This window comes from Eptesicus fuscus, chromosome 4 (assembly GCF_027574615.1).
Source record: "Eptesicus fuscus isolate TK198812 chromosome 4, DD_ASM_mEF_20220401, whole genome shotgun sequence".
In the NCBI taxonomy this organism is placed as follows: Eukaryota; Metazoa; Chordata; class Mammalia; order Chiroptera; family Vespertilionidae; genus Eptesicus; species Eptesicus fuscus.
In genome coordinates this window covers 79,385,073-79,407,041 of record NC_072476.1, presented here as the reverse complement: position 1 = coordinate 79,407,041, position 21,969 = coordinate 79,385,073, and the positions used below count along the sequence as shown (strand labels likewise).

The following is a 21,969-nucleotide window of genomic DNA, read 5'->3' as shown; positions in this document are numbered from 1 at the left end:
ATTTGCAAAAGTTAACGGAAAGAGATTGAACATTGTCTGCCCTTCTGTCGGCCGGGGCCTCCTTTTTTCATTAGTGGGAGGTGTTCCCTTCCTCTGGGAAGAACAGGCTCCTTGTTCTCACTTTGTTTTCCACTTAATGCTCTGTACTTTCACTTATTTTTAACCCATCTAGGGAAGAGGTGGGTTTCCTGGTAACGTAAGGAAATGGAAAGGAGAGAGTGCACCCCTCTTGTGGAAAATAAACAGGACTGAATGGGGCAAAAATCATCTTTCCTCCTGAATAAAGGATGAAGATGATGGTACCGATGGTGTCCAACTAGAATCTTTGAGATGGTAATGGCAGCATTTCTTGACCAGTGCTTACCCTAGGATCATTTTCCTGCATTGTCTGTGGAGAGACATCAGAGGCTACCGATCCTTTATTCAAGGTGACTGTCCCAACACATACCCTTGATGCCTTCAGCACAACTTCTTTCCCCTAAACTTTGACTCAGCTATCTTAAAGAAGACAGCAGCAATGTGACTCAAAGCCCCTTTAGTTTACACATACTTCTTCAGGCAGCTCCTAAGAGTGCCTAAGAGCCTCTAAGACTGGATAGATAAGAATCAAACTTCTAAAAGAGGGTAACTACAACCAATATGAGGTTGAATTAGGAAGAAAACTTTAAAATGCTATTTGGAGTGGAAATGTACAGTAACATACTAAGCTATTTCTCAATGTAATTAAAAATACAATTACATGAGAAGGCTTTGGTGTTTTAGTGGTTGGTACAAATTCTTTTCTAGTTTCTGCATATAAGCTTGTCAACTTTTTCTACTTTCTGTAGAAAAATGATGTGGTATAGAACTTTGTATTCAAGCCTTCTTATTACCTAGCACTACTTTAGACAATCCTATCATCCATTTATTCTTTAAAACCAACCCTTTTCTCCAACCCTACATGATCTTTGTGTTTCTGTTGTTTCTCTTCTCAGAAATACCTTCTCTAGTTTCCCAGTTCTCTTTCCTACTTCAAATCCTATATTCCCTCAACATTCAGCTCAATTCCCAAGAACTGAAAAACCTTCCAATCCTACTTCAGGCCATTCTGACCTCCTCAGCTCTGAATTTCTATATCACTTACACATTATACCATACAATCCATCATTTTATTAAATACTCTCTTATATTATTCTCCAGTTGTTAAATGGATATTTCTTCTTTTCCCAATCTTATAAATTCTTTTGTATTCTCCATAGTGACTAAACTAGTGTGTTTAATAAAACTCAATAATACTTGCTGACTTGACATGAAACCCTAAAACTGTGGCAATCATCAGGCCTCCCAATTATGATTCTATTCTCCAAGAACAAATTTGTCATCATTAATCAAAGACTATTGATGGACTTCTATATCGGTCTTGGATACTGAATTGAAGTACTAATGTGTACAACTCTGCAGAACATCTATTCTTTATCAAAGGATGTTACTTTTCCAATGAATTTAGGAGTTAATCCAGCCACTGTTAGGGAACAGACGAGTTCATACTATTTTTCATAACCACTGAGTGAATAATACCAAGAATATCTCTACATCTGCTTGAAACACAACTAAAATTTAGGTGGGCAGAATGTAATTACTGGAGCTGGACTATGGCCAGGGAATTTGGGAGAACACTCCCAATGCCTGCCAAAGATTGTACATGGATAATCACAACTGGTCAAAATCTCCATTCCCACATCCTTCTGTGAGCCCCATACCTCTAGCAAACTAAGGCCACTCAAGCAGTAAGAGTCACAGGGGGAAAGTTACATCCAGAGGTTTCTAAATAGCAAATTTGTTGTTTATTTTTTGAGAAATTTATGAGGTCTATAGAAAACATCTAAAGCAAGTACCACAATGTTTCTAGGAGGAAATGCATCTTGTTTTGCCAACCAGAAGAATGACCATTAGCCCTGTAACCAGGTACTCATCCTTCTTGCCATTAACCGACACTACAGAAGGCCTCAGCTTTCCTTTGGGAATGTGGAGAATGGTGTAGAGTGTTTATGTATATGTATATGTCTCCTGCAGAATAAGGAGTTAAGAATGAACTCTACCTCTTACCTCATTTTTCATGAGACTGTTTTTTTGTTGTTGTTGTTGTTTTGTTTTTGAGACCTCTAGCTTATATTAGGCTCTTTCCTATACATGTCTGCCAGAAAAACATTATTTTAGTCAGGTCTTCCCCAATGACCATTTACATGGAGGTACTGATAGAATCTAAATTTGACTTTTTGGTGTGTAACACGTCAGCTCCAGGTTTCTTCTCTTTGTATAATAAGTGATAATAAATTGACAAAGATTCATATCTGAGCTATGTAGTTAGGCTAGAAGATTACTTGGGAAAAAAGATATGTCACTAATTCTGAGCCTATGAGGCTGTTCAAGGATAGTAAAGAAGAAAAACCACTTAGAGGAGTACTCACTATAATATTCTTTCAAATTCACTTGAGGCTTATTTTGAATCAGACTAGTTTCTCATTGATTTCCCTGACCCCAAAAAACTTACTTCCTGATAAGCAGCAATAAAATATAACATGGCCAAATTCACTGTTTTATACCCCTTACTGATTGAGTTCTAAGATGCTCACATGCTCAGGTGTCCTTAATATGAAATGCTTTGGTGTTAATAGTTAAGACATCTCAAAACATACAGCTTCCGATGTCCTTACCTCTGACCAGTCCAAAGCCACCCACTGAGGCGGACATGGCAGGCTGTTGCAGGACTCTATTTCAGCAGGCCGGTGTGTTAAGCAAGCACTGTAGTCCAGTGTCTTCTCCTCAGAAGGTCCCATCTTTCTGATGCAGAACACTGCTCTTGTACGCAATCCACCGTCACAAGTCTTGCTACACTCCGACCAATCTCCAATGAACCACCTGCAGCAAGAAGTGGGAGAAACCCAGAAAAGAATTTCCTCAGTGCAGCCAGAGATTTTCAGCTGAGTGAAGGCACTTTTGTCAATGGACTACATCCTTTTCCTAGAACAGATGACATTGCAGTTTTGTTGATGTGACAAATGACAAATGGAAGAACTTCTAAGGAAAAAATAACTCACTGTCAGTTGCCTCCTAAACTGTAGTGCATAGGTTTTAGAACAGGCAGAACTACATTCAAGTAAGCAATGCAGTATGTATCTTTTAACCTCTTTGATTCTTCTCCTTTTTTATTAATTTCTAAAATGAGGATAATGATACAATTGTGAGACTGTTATGAGGATTAAGTAAGGCAATATACGAAGCTGCCAGTCACGTGTTATAAATGTTTAACGACTGGCTCTTCATAGGAGGGAGGGAATCCTGATTTGTTGCATTTGCCCTTTTTTTGTATGACCACTTTGAGTTACCACACAGACATAGTGAACGTGAAAAGAGAAGACATGCTACTAATGGGGTTTCAGGAGACAGTGCCAGCTGGCCTCAGCACACCACAGAGAGCTTCTAACAGAGGGTCTGACCTACGACAGTAGCTGTTATTACTAATACATCGAGGCTGCTTCTCTCACAATTGAGGATTTTATGCTAAAACTTAGAGATTTGTTCTGATTCCCAGACATGAATGTCAGGCTCTGTAGGAACTAGAGGGCCTTACCTTCCTTATGGGGGTAGAGGAGGCTCAGGCATCCACCCTGAAGGCATGACAGTCTTAAACACCTGCAGTAAGAGCAGAGCCCTGAGCCAGCTCTGTGAAAACATCAGCTCCTTGCTTTGACCCCTTTACTCATAAAAATAACTTCTACACAGCTAAAGAGGGAAGAAACTGAAATATCTTAACAAGGTGAACATCTCCCATTTATGGATATATTACTCCTTTTCCCTAAAGTCCTCAGGGAACTTTCATACATATAACTTCAGGACGTGTGTGTGTGTGTAACTTCCACAGGACTCACTTTTGAGGCACATTAATTGGTATAAGGGGTGTGAATCATGATGCAAATCAGACAAATGACAATTTGGCTTTAGGATTTTTATATTTCAACTAGAGCAAAAGGGACCCCTTTCCTTTCTGGTCACAAAGGTAAGAGCTGCAGGTGGCCTTAAAGTGGAATTAGCTGGTTTGAAGGAATGCAGAGGAGCTAGAGTCCTAATGGTGTGCGCGCTCTTGATTCTAGCCATGCCTCAAGCTAGGTCCATTCCTATAGTTCCCTGAGACTTGTCCTATAAACCAGCAAACCCTCTTGTGTGCTAAAGCTAGCTGAAATTGAAGTTGTATTATTTCTAACCAGAGTCCTGGCTGACATATTGTTGTATTTAATTTAATAAATGTATGATGAATGTCTACTGTGTTCAAGGCATCGTGCTTTGTTTTAGGGAAGAAGAACATAAAACCACGTGTTAGGAAAATGGTTCTCCAAAGTCATGAAAAGAACAATGATGGAACTAGGACTTGATTCCCCATCAGTTGCTATTTCCACTTAATTTCACTTTTAATACAGCTAAATAGTAGAATCTTGGTCACAAGCATGAGGTCACAAGACATTTTCTTCAATGCATGACTATAAATCATGCAACTATCAATGGATATGCTCATGCTTTTGGGTGGGCAACTACCCAGAGAGAAAAGTCTGAACGCTTAAGAACAAATTGCTTACTATTTCAGCAACCTTAGCTCATTGTGCCAGTTTTATGTGTGGAAGATGGTTCCTTAGTGAAGTCAGAGTACTAGCAGCCTAAATTTGACCCTGCATTTAGCCAAATATGCCACAATGTCCTTTGCTTATTATTATTTGAATTATCTTTACTTATAGAGGGAAACCAGCATTTAGGGGTATCATAATTAAACAGTTTCTCAGCTTATTGTCAAAATCTAAAAATTTTCAACCTAAAATTGATTTAAAGAATAATAATTTAATCTTGAATTTTAAAAATCTGACATTAACCTTTTTTTCTAAGTCATTTTCCAGAGAAGATTTAAAGTGGTTTTCATCTTCTTTCTGTTTTGTTTTCCACAGATGAACATGATCCCAAGATGTTAGTACCATTTTTGGTAAAGAGGAAAATGTGTACTGAGAATAATAACTTGCATGCCAGCCATAGTGAAACTCTGATTCAATTTGCAACAGTGATTTCATCACCAAGATTAGGGGATAAAACAGAAATGTGTATACTCAGCCACAAAATGTTCAGTCATACCACCTCCAGCCATGATCTCATTAGGTCTCATAATGTACGAGGGATGGAGGCCCTCAAATTAAACACAGGTGCCCAGAATAACAGCAGTGATTCAGGGGGTGTTGCTGTTCTTTGTTGCACGAGGTCAGGGCCACCTCCGCCTTTTTATTCTTTATCCTCTCTTTTATTGCCAACCATCTCTTAGCTGAGATGTGTCACTCCAGCATTTAACTTGGAATGTACGAAAGTAAAAGTATAAACCACCCTCCCCATTTCCCTTCTGACTGTAACTCTGATTTCAGGCGTCATAGTCAATTCCTGTTGCATCTTTATTGCTCAGAAAATCATCCCTCCCCATGTCTCTCTGAAGGATTAAATCACACTCCAAATATTTACATAGTTTTGCAACTTTACCACTACATCTACTGTTTCAGTTTCTCCACCCACCTGTCCAGTTGAAGACAGACAGCTTTCTTCACCTGCATTCTCCATGTATTTGACCCTCTGATGACATTCCCCCTACTTCTTCTTTTCCTCCTCTAGATTCGGTGGTAACAATCTAAACACAAAAGTTCTCTCTGGGAATGTCACTGGCTGAATCGTTATAGCCTGAACAATACCGGAGCTGTTTCTCTCTGGGCTGAAGACACGTTGTTCAAACTGTCTTCATCCTCACAAGCACCCTCAGATCCATCAGACACTAACAATTCGTGGATTCATATTTGAGTGTCTGGAATAAAAGTGCTTGGTGTAGCCTATGTAATTTGATTTGCAGTATCTGTACACTAATAGGTCAAATAATAATATTAATGGGAGGAGGAAATAAGAGAGACACTAGAAAAAACTTTTCCCCAACTTTGGTTAACCAGAATAGTTTAGAAGAAAGAACTCATCATAAAATCAGAATATTATTTTTGCTTTTTTAACTTAAAGGGAAATGGCAGAGCACATAAAAATAAATTTATATTAGATATTTGGATTATGAGTGAAAGAGATTGAGAGGTTGAAATGCGTATTGAGATTTTCCAACCTTTATCCAAGAGTCAAGGGTCTGGTTATCAAAACTTTTTATAAATACCACATAGCAAAATGAAAAAGAATCTTCAGAATTTGACCGTAACATCTTTACTCAGAGAGGTTCAAGTATGTAACCTATTAACTACTTGTAAATAGTAAAACTTTCCTAGGTTTTAAAATAGTTTGTTTTTAAAAAATATATAATTTTATTGATTTTTTACAGAGAGGAAGAGAGAGGGATAGAGAGTTAGAAACATCGATGAGAGAGAAACATCAGATCAGCTGCCTCCTGCACACCTCCTACTGGGGATGTGCCCGCAACCAAGGTACATGCCCTTGACCGGAATCGAACCTGGGACCCTTGAGTCCCCAGGCCGACGCTCTATCCACTGAGCCAAACCGGTTTCGGCTTAAAATAGTTTTTAGAACAATTTTCAAAACAAAAAGTTGGTAAAAAAGAAAAAAAAAAGAAAAATTGCTCTTTCCTCAGCTAATTGGCAAATGAGTCTAATATTAAGCAGTAGCCTCTATGCCCTAACCATTTTTCTAAAAAAAAAAAAAAAATCAATGTAATAAACATCTCTGAAACTGTGGCAATTGAGAATATGTTGATGAAACAAAAGTAGAAGTATTAAAATGCCAGCAGACGTGTGATTTGTAACTTAGAAAGTTGGTGATGCCTGGTATAATGCGAAAAACATCACTAGAGATCAGCTACCCTCATCTGTAAAATGATGGGAGTTGGCCTACATGATTTCTATAATTCTTCCCAGGTCTTAAATTTCGGAGTTTTATAGAGGACTCTGATGAATCTTTTTCTAAACTTAACCAATTATAATTGTCTATGGGTGAGGCACAATGAGTCAAATAATTGTTGAAAGTTCTACCATAAAAGATACCATTAAATTAAGCCTAGGCCCTTGGTAAAAATCTCTCCCCAGCCACAGAATCCTTTAGCACTTTTGCTTATAACTCTCTAATTGCACTTTGCATATTTTGTCTTGTACTATAATTATTTTTATATGAATTCGCCCAATTAGATTATCCTTAGAAAATGAACCATTTTGCCCAAAGCACCGTGCCTTCCACACTGACTTATGTAAAAACTGTCTTCTTCTTTTTTTTCTTTTTTTTTTTAACCTTTTGCACTCAGATGTCAAGTGTGACTCGACACGGTTAGCATCGGTAGCAGCTCGAGAAAAAAGCAAGCGAGTGCAAAGGGTTAAACTGTCTTCTAATGCTTGGTCACAGTATTTCCACAATGTATAGCACTCCACTGTTTTCACCTTCCTGATTTTCTCAATTTAAAAACCACAGTTTCATACTGGAATAAGATTCAGTATATAAGGATTCTTCACATGAGGTCATTTATAGAAATATTCTTGCTATTAAAAGACAACATGGTCAAAACTGAACTCTTGGCCTTTCTCTCCGGATTCCAACTCAGCATTACTTCCGATTTTAGGTGGAGTTTCAATCAGTCATGCTTACCATCAATCATATCTTTAATATCAACTCCTCCTTTTCCCTTTTCCAATTATTTCAACCTTTGTCATGAATTCTACCATTTTTCACTCAATGTCTCTAGAATTCTTGTTTCCTCCTGTCCCATGCCACCTCACCATCTTCATTACTATACTCTTTCTTATAAAAGAATTGCTGCTCTGAGCACATTAATTTTTCCCAGCAAAGCTTTCTCTGGCCCTTCAAAATCTTTCTCTACCAATGTCTCTTATACCTAGTCTTTCTAGTCCCCTGCATTTTCTTTATACAACAAATCTTACAGCCTTCTATTTTTCAATACTCTACTTATAAACTCTCTAATGTGACTTAAAGACATTTAAAATATTTCATTATTTGAAAAGATAGTTTTTTATTAGAAAAATACTATTTAGGATTTTAAATTAATGGTATTGAAAAAAACAATAATATGTGAAGATAAATGAGGATCCTTTCCTCAAAGTAGAAAAATATATTTTAGATAGATCAAAGTGTACATTAAATAAATTTGAAAGTATCTTAGACTGGATAAGGCCTTCCTAAACATTATATTAATGAAAGAAATAAATTTTGGGGAGTTTTTCCATATAATATTTTAAAACTCATAAATAAAAATAGATCATAACACTATAAATAATATGGAAAACGTATGACAAACTAGGAAAATTATTTGGAGCACAGATAAAAGAGTGAATATCCTTAATACATTAAGAGCTCATACAAATCAGTAACAAAATGATAACACTTCAATAGGAAAATGGGATAGGCCATGAAGAGAAAAAGCAAAAAAGAAGTAATGGCCACTGGTCATAATTTTTTTTAATTTCAGCCTCATCAGCAATCTGATATACTAAATAGAACAGCAGTTAGATATCAAGGCTTTTTTCCCTATAAAATAGTCAAAGATAAGTATTAAAGTAATAATATCCAGGGTTGTTCAGTTTAGGGAAATGACATTCTTATATACTGTTAATGGGAGTATACATTCCTATGTTTTTTTCTAGAGAGCAATTTGACAATGTGTCTAAAGGACTAAATTATATTTCCATTTGAACCAGAAATTCTATTATTATGCATGTAGCATAAGGGCATTCTTACAGAGAGCAAAGTTTTAGTAGCAAAAATGCTTAATGCTATGGTTTTGTAAAGGATTAAAAGCTAGGACACAACCAAAATTGTTTGATAGTGGGAAGCTAATTTAAATAAACAATGACATATCTACTAAATATTTAGTAGAAGATATCTAATGTTCAAAATAATGTTGAGAACTAGCTATAAAGTATAATAAATATTATTATACATTTTGTTATATACACATGCCTATGCAGACATAGAAAAAAGTCATAAAATATATACATCAAAGTATTAACAGTGGTATTATAAGTATTATAGGTGTTTTTAATTTTTTTAACTTATCTGCATTTTAAAATCTTTGTTTTAATCTGTATTTAAAAAAACAAATACAATTATCACATCATCTGAAAAAACAAAACACCTATCTCCTTTCTTCTACACTTATTTAAAGTCTTACTGAATTCAGCCCAGCTGGCGTGGCATGGCTCAGTGGTTGAGCATCGACCAATATGAACCAGCAGGTCATGGTTCAAGTTTTGGTCAGGGCACATGCCCAGGTTGCAGGCTCAATCCCCAGTGTGGGGCATGAAGGATTCATGCCAATCAATGATTCTCTCTCAATCATTGATGTTTCTAGCTTCTTCTCCCTTTCCCTTCCTCTCTAAAATCAACAAAAAAATATTTTAAAAAATTTTTTAAAAAAAGTCTTACTGAATTCAATAGTCTTCCTATGATTTTTATCTCTATAATACCAATGTCTACTGGGAATCACATACAACAACCATTCTGAAGACTTAATAGGGTTTTTTTCACAATCTGAATTCAAAGGAATAAAGAACAAATTTAAAAGAAACTAAGAAAAAATGAACCAACAAAGAGTAATATTTTAGGTGTTCTTTAGTTCTTTCCCCCCCAAAAAAACTGTCAGCCTAAATTTTCTTTTTCTCATATCCTCTTTACCTTTCTTTTTCAAATCCCATCCTCTCACCTTCAAATTTTAAAGTTAATAAATAACTTTTTCAGAATTCAAAAAGAGAACTCTGCCCCATGCAAGCTGAGCACAGAGGCTTTTGCAATTTTGCAAATCTAGTCGAATAAGGCTGTCTCCCAGCGTAGACACAGCTGATCCTCACAGCCAATTGGCCTGGAGGTCAATTCCTCCCAGAGATACCAACAACAATCAAGACTTAACTACAACAAGGCTGTACACACAGTCCACAAAGGGGTGCACCAAGAGTGTCCACCTCAGGTAACTGGGGAGGCCGAGCCACTGGCCCATATAGGACACCTAGCACACAAAGCTACCCTACAAGTGAAAATGCAGAGACAAAGAAACAGATCACAAATGAAAGAAATGGAGGAAAGCAAATGACTGGAGATAGAGTTCAAAACCACAGTTATAAGGTTTTTCAAGAATTTCCTAGAAAAGGCCTATAAATTTAGCAAGACCCTCGAGGATATGAGAGAGACCCTCAAGGATATGGAAAAGGACCAACTAGAAATTAAACATACACTGACTGAAATAAAAAATATTATACAGAGACCCAACAGCAAACTAGAAGAATGCAAGAATCAAGTCAAAGATTTGAAATACAAAGAAGCAAAAAACACTCAACTGGAAAAGCAAAAAGAAAAAAGAATCCAAAAATTTGAAGATAGTGTAAGAAGCCTCTGGGACAACTTCAAGCATACCAACATGAGAATTATGGGGGTGCCAGAAGAAGAGAGAGAGCAAGATACTGAAAAGCTATTTGAAGAAATAATGACTGAAAACTTCCCCCACCTGGTGAAAGAAATAGACTTACAAGTCCAGGAAGCGCACAGAACCCCAAACAAAAGGAATCCAAAGAGGACCACATCAAGACACATCATAATTAAAATGCCAAGAGCAAAAGACAAAGAGAGAATATTAAAAGCAGCAAGAGAAAAACAGTTAATTACCTACAAGGGAGCACCCATACAATTGTCAGCTAATTTCTCAACAGAAACTATGCAGGCCAGACAGGAGTGGCAAGAAATAGTCAAAGTGATGAATAGCAAGAACCTACAACCAAGAGTACTCTACCCAGCCAAGCTGACATTCAGAATTGAAGGTCAGCTAAAGAGCTTCACAGATAAGAAAAAGCTAAAGGAGTTCATCAACACCAAACCAGTATTATATGAAATGCTGAAAGGTATTCTTTAAGAAGAGGAAGAAGAAGAAAAAGGTAAAGATAAAAATTATGAACAACAAATACATATCTATCAACAAGTGAACCCAAAAATGAAGTGAATTAAAAATCTGATGAACAGAATAAACTGGTGAATATAATAGAATCAGGGGCATAAAAAGGGAGTTGACTGACAACTCTCAGGAGGAAAGGGGTGTGGGGGATGCGGGAAGAGACTGGACAAAAATCGTACACCTATGGATGAGGACAGTGGGGGGGAGGTAAGGGCAGAGGGTGGGATGGGAACCGGGTGGAGGGGAGCTATGGGGGGAAAAAAGAGGAACAACTGTAATAATCTGAACAATAAAGATTTATTAAATTTAAAAAAAGAATTCAAAAAGAGAAAATCTAATTTTAATTATGTATATTAATTCAAATATGCCAATTATCCTTAAAGTGTTACACACACACACCCTCATGTAATAGCCAAGCCTAAAATACATGGGATGGAATGACCAACCACTGAAATCTCCAAGGACGTTTGAATAGCATTTAAGCTTTAACAAATAAAAAAGCTGAGGCCAAAATAGAACAGGTGTGACCAGACCCACTCAGATGCCTTAAATGGCTGATCAAATGCCAAACATAATACTTAAAATCCTGAGTGTCAGGGAATTAAGTTGATGGGTTGAGACTCATAATTATATGAAAATATGTTGAAATTACTGAAAACTTCAAAATTTAGCCCAAGGTTTTTGAGCATCATTTTGTTTTATATAGTTTTTCTGCTCGAGATAAACTTGTAATTGGCAAAAGAGAGGGAAAGTGAAAAAAAAAAAAAAACCACAATTAAATATCTTGTCTTTACAATACATATCATAGGTCATATTTATATATTTTCCTATGTCTGGGTGTTAAGGAATAAACTACAGTGATCACATTTCATAAAGAAGAGACATAAAAATTTTAAATTCTTAAAATAAAAACTTCTATCACTCTAGAGTCCCTGTGTCCTTATTTGGTAGCCACTGCCCTGAACAGTTTCAAGAGATGAGTTGTAGTGAATATCAAATATTCAGGCAAATATTGAGTTTGGATAATGCAAGTTCATAAGGCATTACTGCTTTGAAACAAATATTGAGAAATACATCTTGCTTTAACTGTAATGGGACCTGAATTCCTTATTCATTGTAAGTCCCATGTTTTTGTAACTAATTGTAATCATTTCTAAAAAAAGAAATTACTTAGGTCCTGGGTCATATAAATTCATTTGCTTACTCTCTTTTTCTTTATCAAGTTCAAGTTGGAGTAATTAGTTAACCAGGAGGACAATGGTTACTCTGCAACAAGAATGCAGTGCCATTCACACAGGCTTTGTCTTGCAGTTGTCAAACAAGCAAAATCCCTATGAAGATCAGTATTTGCATGATCAACTCAGAATCCTTGTCTTTTTTTCACACAGTCACTGCCTTTTGCTCAAACAAGAAACCTTTGTGTTCTTAGATATTATAAAATGTGGCTCACTAACAGGAGGACTCATATTTCTAAGTTTTAATTCTTTAAAAGTCATCGTTAAGATGAATGGTTCTCTCCTTGTGCCTCCCTTTACAGTGAGCTATAATTGCTACATCAATCAGCAGAAAGAGGCTGAAGTACACCTCTGTGCCCAATACTCCAAAGACAGGATGCCTAGGATGACAGAACTTAAAACTGGGCCAGAAATTAAAGCACTGATATTCCGATGCAGAATATTTTTAAAACCATGTGCAAAGTCTTTAGACCTTTAGAATAAATACCTGGAAAATATTGAACTGCACATTTTATTTACTATATTTTATTGAATCTCAGATGCCACTATTTTATGTACCATTAAGAAAGAAAAAAATAGCCCTAGCCGGCTTGGCTCAGTGGATAGAGTGTCGGCCTGCGGACTGAAGGGTCCCAGGTTCGATTCCGGTCAAGGGCATATGCCTGGGTTACAGGCTTGATTCCCAGTAGGGGGCGTGCAGGAGGCAGCTGATCGATGATTCTCTCTCATAATTGATGTTTCTATCTCTTTCTCTCCCTCTCCCTTCCTCTCTGAAATCAATAAAAATATATTTTTTAAAAATTATGAAAAAAATGATTATTATTGTAAGACACAATCAGTTGCAAGATAAATCCTAATGTCAGAGATGTTAAAATATGAAAAGATGTGTGCTTTAGCAATTGATGAAATATGATCATTTCCAGCACTGTGCCAGGATCAACCTACTGAAGTTCCTGCTTTAGAGGAGTTAACTGAATACTGTGCGTAAATAGGCATCTTTGCTCATTGAAAGGCTCATCAAAATTCTACCCGCTGTGATGTTTTATCCCCTTTTCTCTGTTTAATGTAATCACATAATATGAGTATATGTTTCCAAATGTGAACATCCAATGTTTTTCTTTTTGCACTTGGAGAAAATAATTCTCACTTCTTTTACTTACTCAGGTGAGCAGGGCTCAATATTGCAGGCTCTTCGCTTTTCAGGTGGCTTAGTGTCAGGGTCACAGTAATTGTTCTGGACAATAGAGCTGTCATCCAGTCTTTTGCAGACCACCTCCTGTCTTTGGACACCTTGAGAAAAGGAGGACATAATTAATTGAAGAGTAGTTTACCTTCCAATAAGTTAGGTATGCACAGCTTTCCTCGGTGAGGAATCAACCTCACTGGATCGCTGCTGCCTTTTCTGTTCCAAAAGCACTTGACTGCTTCTCTAAAAAGGGAGAGAAGTCCTGGTCATTATACTGCATATTTAGGCAAAATTATTGTTCTCATGTTTAGTAACATAACTGTTTTCAAGTTCAGAAAAGAAACTATTGGTGATTTTAAATAATTAGTATTCCCATGTGTATAATCTTCTTCATGCTTTCCTTAAAAAAAGAAAAAAAAATCTTCATTTTCCCCAAATATCATCAGATAAAATGTGTGAATATCTATTTCAATGCAAAACAATGGTTGTATATCTATTTTAAAACAAAACAATAGGGATGCATTTACGTTTCGATATTTTGTAGGACAAATCCAATTAATTTAGTCTTTGTTAGGAGCACATCACATTCACACATTTCATTATTTTCTTGCATATATAGATCTGTTTTTTGAACAGCCCACAAAGTCTAGAATTTAAAGATTGCAGAGAACTTTTGGACTACAACCCATTAATCTACTTTAATGGAGTTGGCCCCATTGATTATACCATTGTCAAACAGATATATACATAGTCCACAAAATCTGAACTTACAAAATACTTATCTCATTCTTAAAAACTCTTATAAATGTTTGCCACAGCTAAAACATTCTCATTATAAAATATGTAAAATTCCAAGTATGATTGTTATTTATTGGCAAAGACATCCACCACAACTTGCTCACATGTCACCAAGTACAAAGACACACACAAACACACTGTTATTTGTGAACATCCCTGGTCAATAGACTTTATGCAGGCTCAAAGAGAAGAATCAGAAGAAGCAAAAATAAGTATATCAAAATGTCAGAGAAAAGGTCAAATGACAAGACAAATATTTCAGCTGATATAGAGGTAGCAGGTTGCTCCTGGAATTGGAACAAAAGCAGACTAAGCTATCCCCCTACTCACCACCCTGTCTCAATAACCAGGTAGGCCACATTCCCCAGAAAGAGTTGTAAAAGGAGCATGAGCAGTACCTAGGAAATCACAGCTTCACACCTAGCTAGCCTCACACAAACCTCCAGTTTTGCTTTATTTCTATTACTTTTAGTAGTAGCCTAAAGAAAAGAGTTTAATACCCAATTAGGAAAATCAATGTGAAATAGGATCATTCAGTAAAGAAAACTGTCACCGAAAGAGCTGCACACCAAATGCTCCCCACAAGGTCCCTTAAGAGTCATGGATTTGTGAGGTGGGAGTGCCTCCATCATGTTTTGCACACTTTTAACCAAGTTGAATTTAAAGATAAGAAATCCCGATCAGGAAAACTGTTAAGTGCTATAGTCTCTGGTGGCGATCAATTGAAGAAGGTATATTTTATTGCTTGCAGTGACCCAAGACTCTCACTGATGACCTTCAACAAGTTTTTAGGCTCTCCTAAATTTAAAGGTTTAAAACACAGCCAAATGACTTACTGACAAATGTCTTAGAGTAGTGGTCAGCAAACAGCGGCTCCCGAGCCACATGCGGCTCTTTGGCCCCTTGAGTATTCTAACGCCACTTCTTCAAAATAGACTGGCCCAGGCCGAAAACCGACTTCTGCACTTGGGCCACGAAGTTTCAATCGCACTGTATGTGCGCGCCCGCACGTGGTATTTTGTGGAAGAGCCACACTCAAGGGGCCAAAGAGCCGCATGTGGCTCAAGAGCCGCGGTTTGCCAACCACTGTCTTAGAGTATGTGTTGTATTCATTCCCTCCCAACTCCTAAAATAGGCCAAACATCTCAGTTTATGGGATAACCGTTTGGAATTTTTTCACTATTAAACTTTAGATTTTTGAGGGAAGAATGATTCACATCCAGGCATAGCTGTGATCCATTCACAGATGTTTCACAATATTCATCAGATATCTCCCTGCTATGTCATTCCAGTGGGCAGATATCTAGGTCTATGTGATCTACCTAGACAAAAATCTCTACCATTAGTCACAGGATTCAACTACCAACTGCTACAGTGGCTCAGAATATCCATACATCCGGGTTCAAGTTCCTATCAGGGAGAGCAAGGGGTTATTTTTATTGGTTAGCATGGCTCTTTAGTTCAGTCATTCAAACATGATTATACCCAGAATAACATTTTTACCCAACATTTATAAATGTTTAATAATAAAAACAATGTTATTATACTTGCAAGAAGAAAGTTGGCATTCAACTTAGTATCTTGCTTGGTTTTCAGAAAAGAATACTACAAAATGGAAGTGACGTTGCTCTGTATCCATGGCAGTAACATTAATTCAGTTTCTTCAGGTTAAGATAAAAGTCTACTTCCTTTAAGTTAATCCTAGACATGTTGTTTGGCTACAATTACATTAATTTTTAAAGTAGGCTTTAATGTAAAAGCAAGGCCTCTGTAATTTATATCACAGATGAGATATTAGCTATGAGAGGTGCAATTTGTATTTCATTTTAAGATAGATTTTAGCCATGTATCTTGAAAATAGTTAGCTATATTACATTTTTTGTTAAAAATTTGAAAAATGTACAAAACCAGAAAGAACAAAATAAAAATTATCTACAATTTCGTATCTTTGTTGTGGACCTTTCTTTGTAAGGCTATTTTGCGTAAAATACTTTTGGAAAAAAATTAAGCATAAAATAGTTTCTGGTGGGATCCAGTAATTAGTTTAAAGTTATGTAGTACATAAACCAAAAATGCCAGTTATATGTTTAGCAGGTTATTCATTCATTCGTTCATTCACACAGAATAGTTATTAATATAAGGCCCCGTGCTTCTTATGAGATACTTGACTAAGTGCTAAGAATTACAAATTGACTTAATTTTAATTTTGGTCATGCCCCTCTGACTTCTTAAAAACTAAGAATTAGGGAATTTTGAGGTGCATTTCAGTTCCATAATTTTAGAATACTATTTTTTATAAAGCAAAAATTAAAGTCCTTGAATAAACAGCTGAAATTACTCCATATTGTATGAGGACGCATTTTTCTTCACATTCATCTTTTATTAATTTTCTTCTAAAATGTTATATTAGACAGTGTGGTATTTCACAGCCAAGAATGGACTATACTAGTAATCTATTCCAAATATTTCCACAACAATGAACTATCTTCCTCCAACAGCACAGAAGTCTCCTTCCAACTTTTACCCTCACACTTGGTGAGTTTACAGAATTTTTTTTCTTGTTAAGTGAATAGCAACATGATAACTTTCTAAACCAATGTACCTAATTGGACAGATTTTTAATCACATACTTTTGGATTAAGAAAAATTCAGTATTTAACTTTAGAAAGTAGAAAATACAGATCAACTGGAAATAATATAAACTAAGTCAACAAGAGAAATGATTGAGTTTAGAATCTTTATATTACCAAGCCTCTTGTACACAGTTTCTTTTAAAGTAATCTGTAAAACATTGCTAAGACGTTTATTTAAACCCTGTTGGGAATAATTACATCCAGTTACACAAAGTCACTATGCTTTTAAATCTGAAGACATATAGCATAAAATGTCCACATGACCAGTCAATATACGCCTAATTGAAAACAAAATTCTAGTGGCTTTTAGTGTCCATATTCCCTCGAGATATTCAGATGTTCTGCAGAATTTAATTAGTCAAATTTTAAACTGCACTAATTATATTTATCCTTAAATACCTAGTGGTACTAGCATGTAAACTCTGTACCTATTCTTTTGTTAAATGCAGTCCCTCTTTTATGCTTAAAAAATTAATGGTTTCATATTGTAAAATTTAAGTACAAAAATGCCATTAGCAATACAAGGCATACATTAGCAATACTTTAAGATCTCTAAAATGGGTATATCTTATGTAGAGACTTTTACTTCACTTATATTTAAAGAATCAAATATGATGGCTCTTAATATGGAAACATAAGCTTTACTTTTAGACTGAAAATTTAAATTTGTCAGATCTTATATTTACCTTTCTGCCAATAGCTAAAAGTTACAGATGATCCATTTGTCCATCCAAGGTTCTCTTGTCTAATGGGAGAAAGAAGTACTCAACTTGAATCACTGTTCTGAGCTACACATCAAGAAATGGCTTTAATATTTTGAAACAACTGAGTCCGGGATGAACTCCTTCACCTGCTGTACTTGCGCTAGGTTTATGTGATGGTTCCCGGGAAGCACAGGATTTTTGCTTACCGCTACAGCCCTAGGGCCAATCCCAAGTGAGCATTTCAGAGACTACAGCTCCTCTTCATTTCTCACCTCCATTTCAGTCCCTTTTCTACTCCCCTTGTAAGCTGCTTCATGTGCTCGTGTCCCATTTCTCTCTCTCTCTCTTAATTTTATAAATTCATGTGTAATAATTTTAGCAATATGTTGCTTTTTTCAGGGCAGTTTGCCATTTTAAAAGTGGAAAGAGGGTACTCAATACACAGAAATTACCACTTGAATTTTACTAGAAAGAGTGACTGTGTTAAACCAAGAATGAGGTAGGGAAGGTTAAGGGCAGGAGAAAGATCTTCTGGGTCTTCTCAGATCTACTCATAAGACCCAGATTTCAGTCCTTGACCATTGAATGGGCTGGTAAGTGAACAGTCAATAACCACATATGAGTGAGTCAGTAAGGGAGTAAAAGAGAGCTTTACGTGCATCCTTGGGATGAATGGACTAACCAACATCTAGATAATTTAACCTAGAGGCATAGCACATCATATCATAGCAGTTTTCTGAAGAGGAAGTGGTGGGGAGAGAAGTTAATAAGTCAGAGTTTAGACTAAAAATGTGGTTGGTGGCTAAGGCAACAATTTGCTTAACCACAACACCCAAAGTAGCTAGCAACCAAGACAACACTATATAACCACAGTATACAGAGCATATGGCTAGCAATATGAACGAAATCTAAGTCTTCAGGGCAGATATCATTCAAAGAGCAACAAATGCCACACAAAAAAAGTCTCTCTCCTCTGCCTTTCACTGCTGGAATCTGGCTGTTGTGCTGTGTGATTATTGGCCAGACACAAGCATTTTCAGGGCAGAGCAAAGCCCATCTGCCTTGGATCTAACAGCTGGCATCCAGGGTACCAATCAGCTCCACCCATATGCTTCCTGCTTCTGAAGAGCCTCCTGCTAGTTTTTATCGTTCAAAGGCTTTCTTTCTCTGCCTTTTTAGTGTCTTCCCTTCTGTCCTAGCAAAACTAGGTGTCCTGCGGGAACAGGATTAAGAAAAGAAAAATGCAGTTCTAAAAATACTGTATTTTTCTAGAACCAACTGTGTTTACTGATGGTAAGGTAGGGTGGAGCACACATATACTGCATTTATTTGAAATCATACTATCCCTGGAGGGAATTCCTACTACTCATTATATATGAACAGTAATCTTTTCCATGGCAAGTGTCTAGCTTAATTTAACTCACTGGATTCCTACCATGTCTAAGGCATGGTTTATTCCTTATCATAAGGGGGAAAATAAGTGAGACAGTCTTGACCTCAATGAGATGACATTAAAATGAGGAGAAAAGATTAGGCAAGTACCATAATTATGGAAGTCACCGTATCTAAAAAAAATTTTTTTTAAAAAATGCCCATTCAGGTCTAATATTTTTTATTTAATTTTGTTTTATTGCTGTCTGATTTCTCTTACAAGTTATATATAGCTTTTAAAATAAACTCATTTTGCTCAAGTAAAAAAAAATGGGTATAGTAATATCATAAGGTTCTATAAAATTGGGATGATGATGCTTACCATTATAAAAGGCTTTCTTTTTTTCCAAAAGTATTTTATGCATAATAACTTGTAAAGGTACCTATGTTATGGTTGTTAAAAATGATATTTTGGACAAAAATTTTGTCAAGTGAAACGTGATCTGTGACACATACATCATTAATACAATAGGAATGAACTTAAACTTTGGTTTCAGTCTTACCCAAGTTTTTCAGTGAGTGAATATGTATCTAGGCCCTAGTCACATTAGGAAAAAATATAATCTCTAAAGCAACAGAAATGAGATGAAAGAGGAAAGAAAACGGGAAATGTTTTAGATTAGCAGAGATTTCTTGCCTTCAGTTATAAATCTTAACATCAAGAGAAAATGCAAGCCACAATATGCAGGGTAAACAGTAAAAAAAATGTCAGGTTATCAGGTGCAATGTTCATATGTAAGACTTTTTACGAGAAGTTAGAAAGCTTAAGTTACATAGAAAATACCCAGGAGAAGTCAATGAATTTTTTAAAAAGTGTATTATGTAGGGAAAGCCATATGCTTAAGGAAAAATAAAAATAGAAATAATGATTATGGACAAATAAGTGAACAAGCATATTAACTCCCAGAAGTGTGAAGCAGCCAAGAGCATGAGTGTGCCCAGAGGAGTTACTCCTCTCCAGGGCACGCTGCCTGAGAACCGAGCCTGGTGTAATTGATGGCTACAAGAGGGTATGCTTTTAGGAGCTGTGATGTTCACAGATGCCCTGAGATAATGCCTGGTACAACTAATCCCCTATGTTAAAGGGTCTTCGTCCTTCTCAACGCTGAAAACAACTGGAAAGAAGGGGATGGTAGGAGAGAGTAAACAGGGGAATGCCACCATCAATGCAATGACAGACTATTGTCCAGTCTTACAAAAACTTTCTTTTTCAAAGACCAAAAAAATAATAGGAAATAATAAATGAAGCTGAATGCAAGTCTTTATTCCCTGCAAATTCAAGTCACTTTTTACAAAGGACTTGTATTATTAAATAGGTTTTGTGCTTACATTTAGAATATACAGGAATCAAATGTAAAAGAACCCTCATAGCTTCAAACAATGGTATATTATAAAACCTCACATGAAAATAACTGTGATAGGGATTTTTTTTCTTAAAAACTAATTACATAATGATTTTTTTTCTAAGGGGGTAATGATGATAAGTAAAGGGCTTTTAATTATCCAAACTAAAATTTCCACCTGTTATCTTTTACTTGACACTGAAAGTAACTTTCGGATGGTAATTCCTAAATCAAAGAGAAGCAAACTTAATTATAGAATTCAACGTTTTTATGTCTTTAACACTTAATTTCAATCAAGTCTATTTTGAATCTTCAAAAACAATTGGATTGGCTTTCCTCCGTCTGCTTCACTTGGGATCCTCCACTTTGAGTTCCAGTCAAAGTCACATTATAGATGTCTTTTATAAGCTGACAAGTGTTAGTCATTATTATTGTTATTATGTTTGTAAAAATCAAGTCTCAAAACCCTTCTTTGTTTGAAGCACATTCTTTTATCCACTAATAGTGAATTGGCCACTTTTAGTGATGGTAAATAGGTTAGGTACTTAGAACTAGCAAAGAAATTAAAAGGACGACCATGAAAAGGAAAAGCCTTTGCCTCTGTTTTATCTGGTACTCTGAGAGCTGTACCCTTTCAGGCAGATACTAATAATGGCCTAAAGGTTGCATTCTATATTTTTTAATAATAATGGCTTTTTTTAAAAAAAATGTTTAAATGTGTTATTTTTAGAAGTACACTTAGCGATACTTTTAAGTGTACATTATGTTTGTGTTGTATCATTCTTGAGAACAATAAACTATATAACATGAACTTATAATGTTTCCATAAAAACAATGTAGAAATAGCCAACATTTTAAAGGGGCTGTGGTAATCTGCATGATAGATTCATTAAAAAATCATTGGAAAAAACATGTTATTTAATAAATGGATAGTGTAGATTATTACATAAATTCATTAGGTAGTAAATTGCAGAAAATAATTTGCTATCAGGGGCTCTTTTAAATATATAATTTACTTTCTCTTTCTTCTTTTTTATTTAAATCACCCACCAATCTTAAACTCTTAAACTGAACTAACAGAGACAAAGAAAGGAAACATATTCAAGAAAGCACATCAGCAGAAATACTTAATACAGATCTGAAGGATATTATTTAAGACCTCTAGTTCCTTAACTAAAAGAATCTGATTTTTAAACTCTGACCACCACCAGGACCCCGAAAAAGCAAATTATATGCTTTTTTTCCTCTTATGAAATGAAATTCAATGTCTACCGAAGTGAGGTGACTAATTTTTATCCAACTTTAACGACACTCATTTTACTCAACATTAATGACACTCGTTTTACCCTAAATCAAGAGTTCTCAAACTTTCTTGGTTCACAACATCCTTAGTGTCTCAGTAAATTTTTTACAGAACCAAGGCAGAAAAAAATACTGAAGAGTTTCACTTAATAATTAGTTAGGTCCAAACAACTTAATAGTAGTAATCTGTGGCATACAACTGATGTGACCGTGTTTGCATTGAAAATGCACAATATTCTGCAGTGTCCTGGGGCTCCATGATGCAGTTTGAAAAATATGGCCCTAAATCAGAAGAATACAAAATAGCAGTTGTAAAACTATGTGAAGCATCTTAAAAATCTGAAAAAGTAAAGACCAGTTCCAATATTTATGAGAATACTGATGAATCAGGT

At 35.8% G+C, this 21,969-nt stretch overlaps 1 protein-coding gene across 1 annotated transcript in view; it reads right to left on the bottom strand.

Moving 5' to 3' along the window:
- ADAMTS6 (ADAM metallopeptidase with thrombospondin type 1 motif 6) overlaps window positions 1-21,969 on the bottom strand; it is a 206,406-nt gene that overhangs the window by 21,510 nt on the left and 162,927 nt on the right. The window contains exons 20-21 of the mRNA XM_008161866.3: window positions 13,341-13,470; window positions 2,694-2,898 (exon numbers count right to left, since the gene is read on the bottom strand). Coding sequence (XP_008160088.1) covers window positions 2,694-2,898; window positions 13,341-13,470 — 335 coding nt within the window. The remainder of the gene's footprint in view (window positions 1-2,693; window positions 2,899-13,340; window positions 13,471-21,969) is intronic.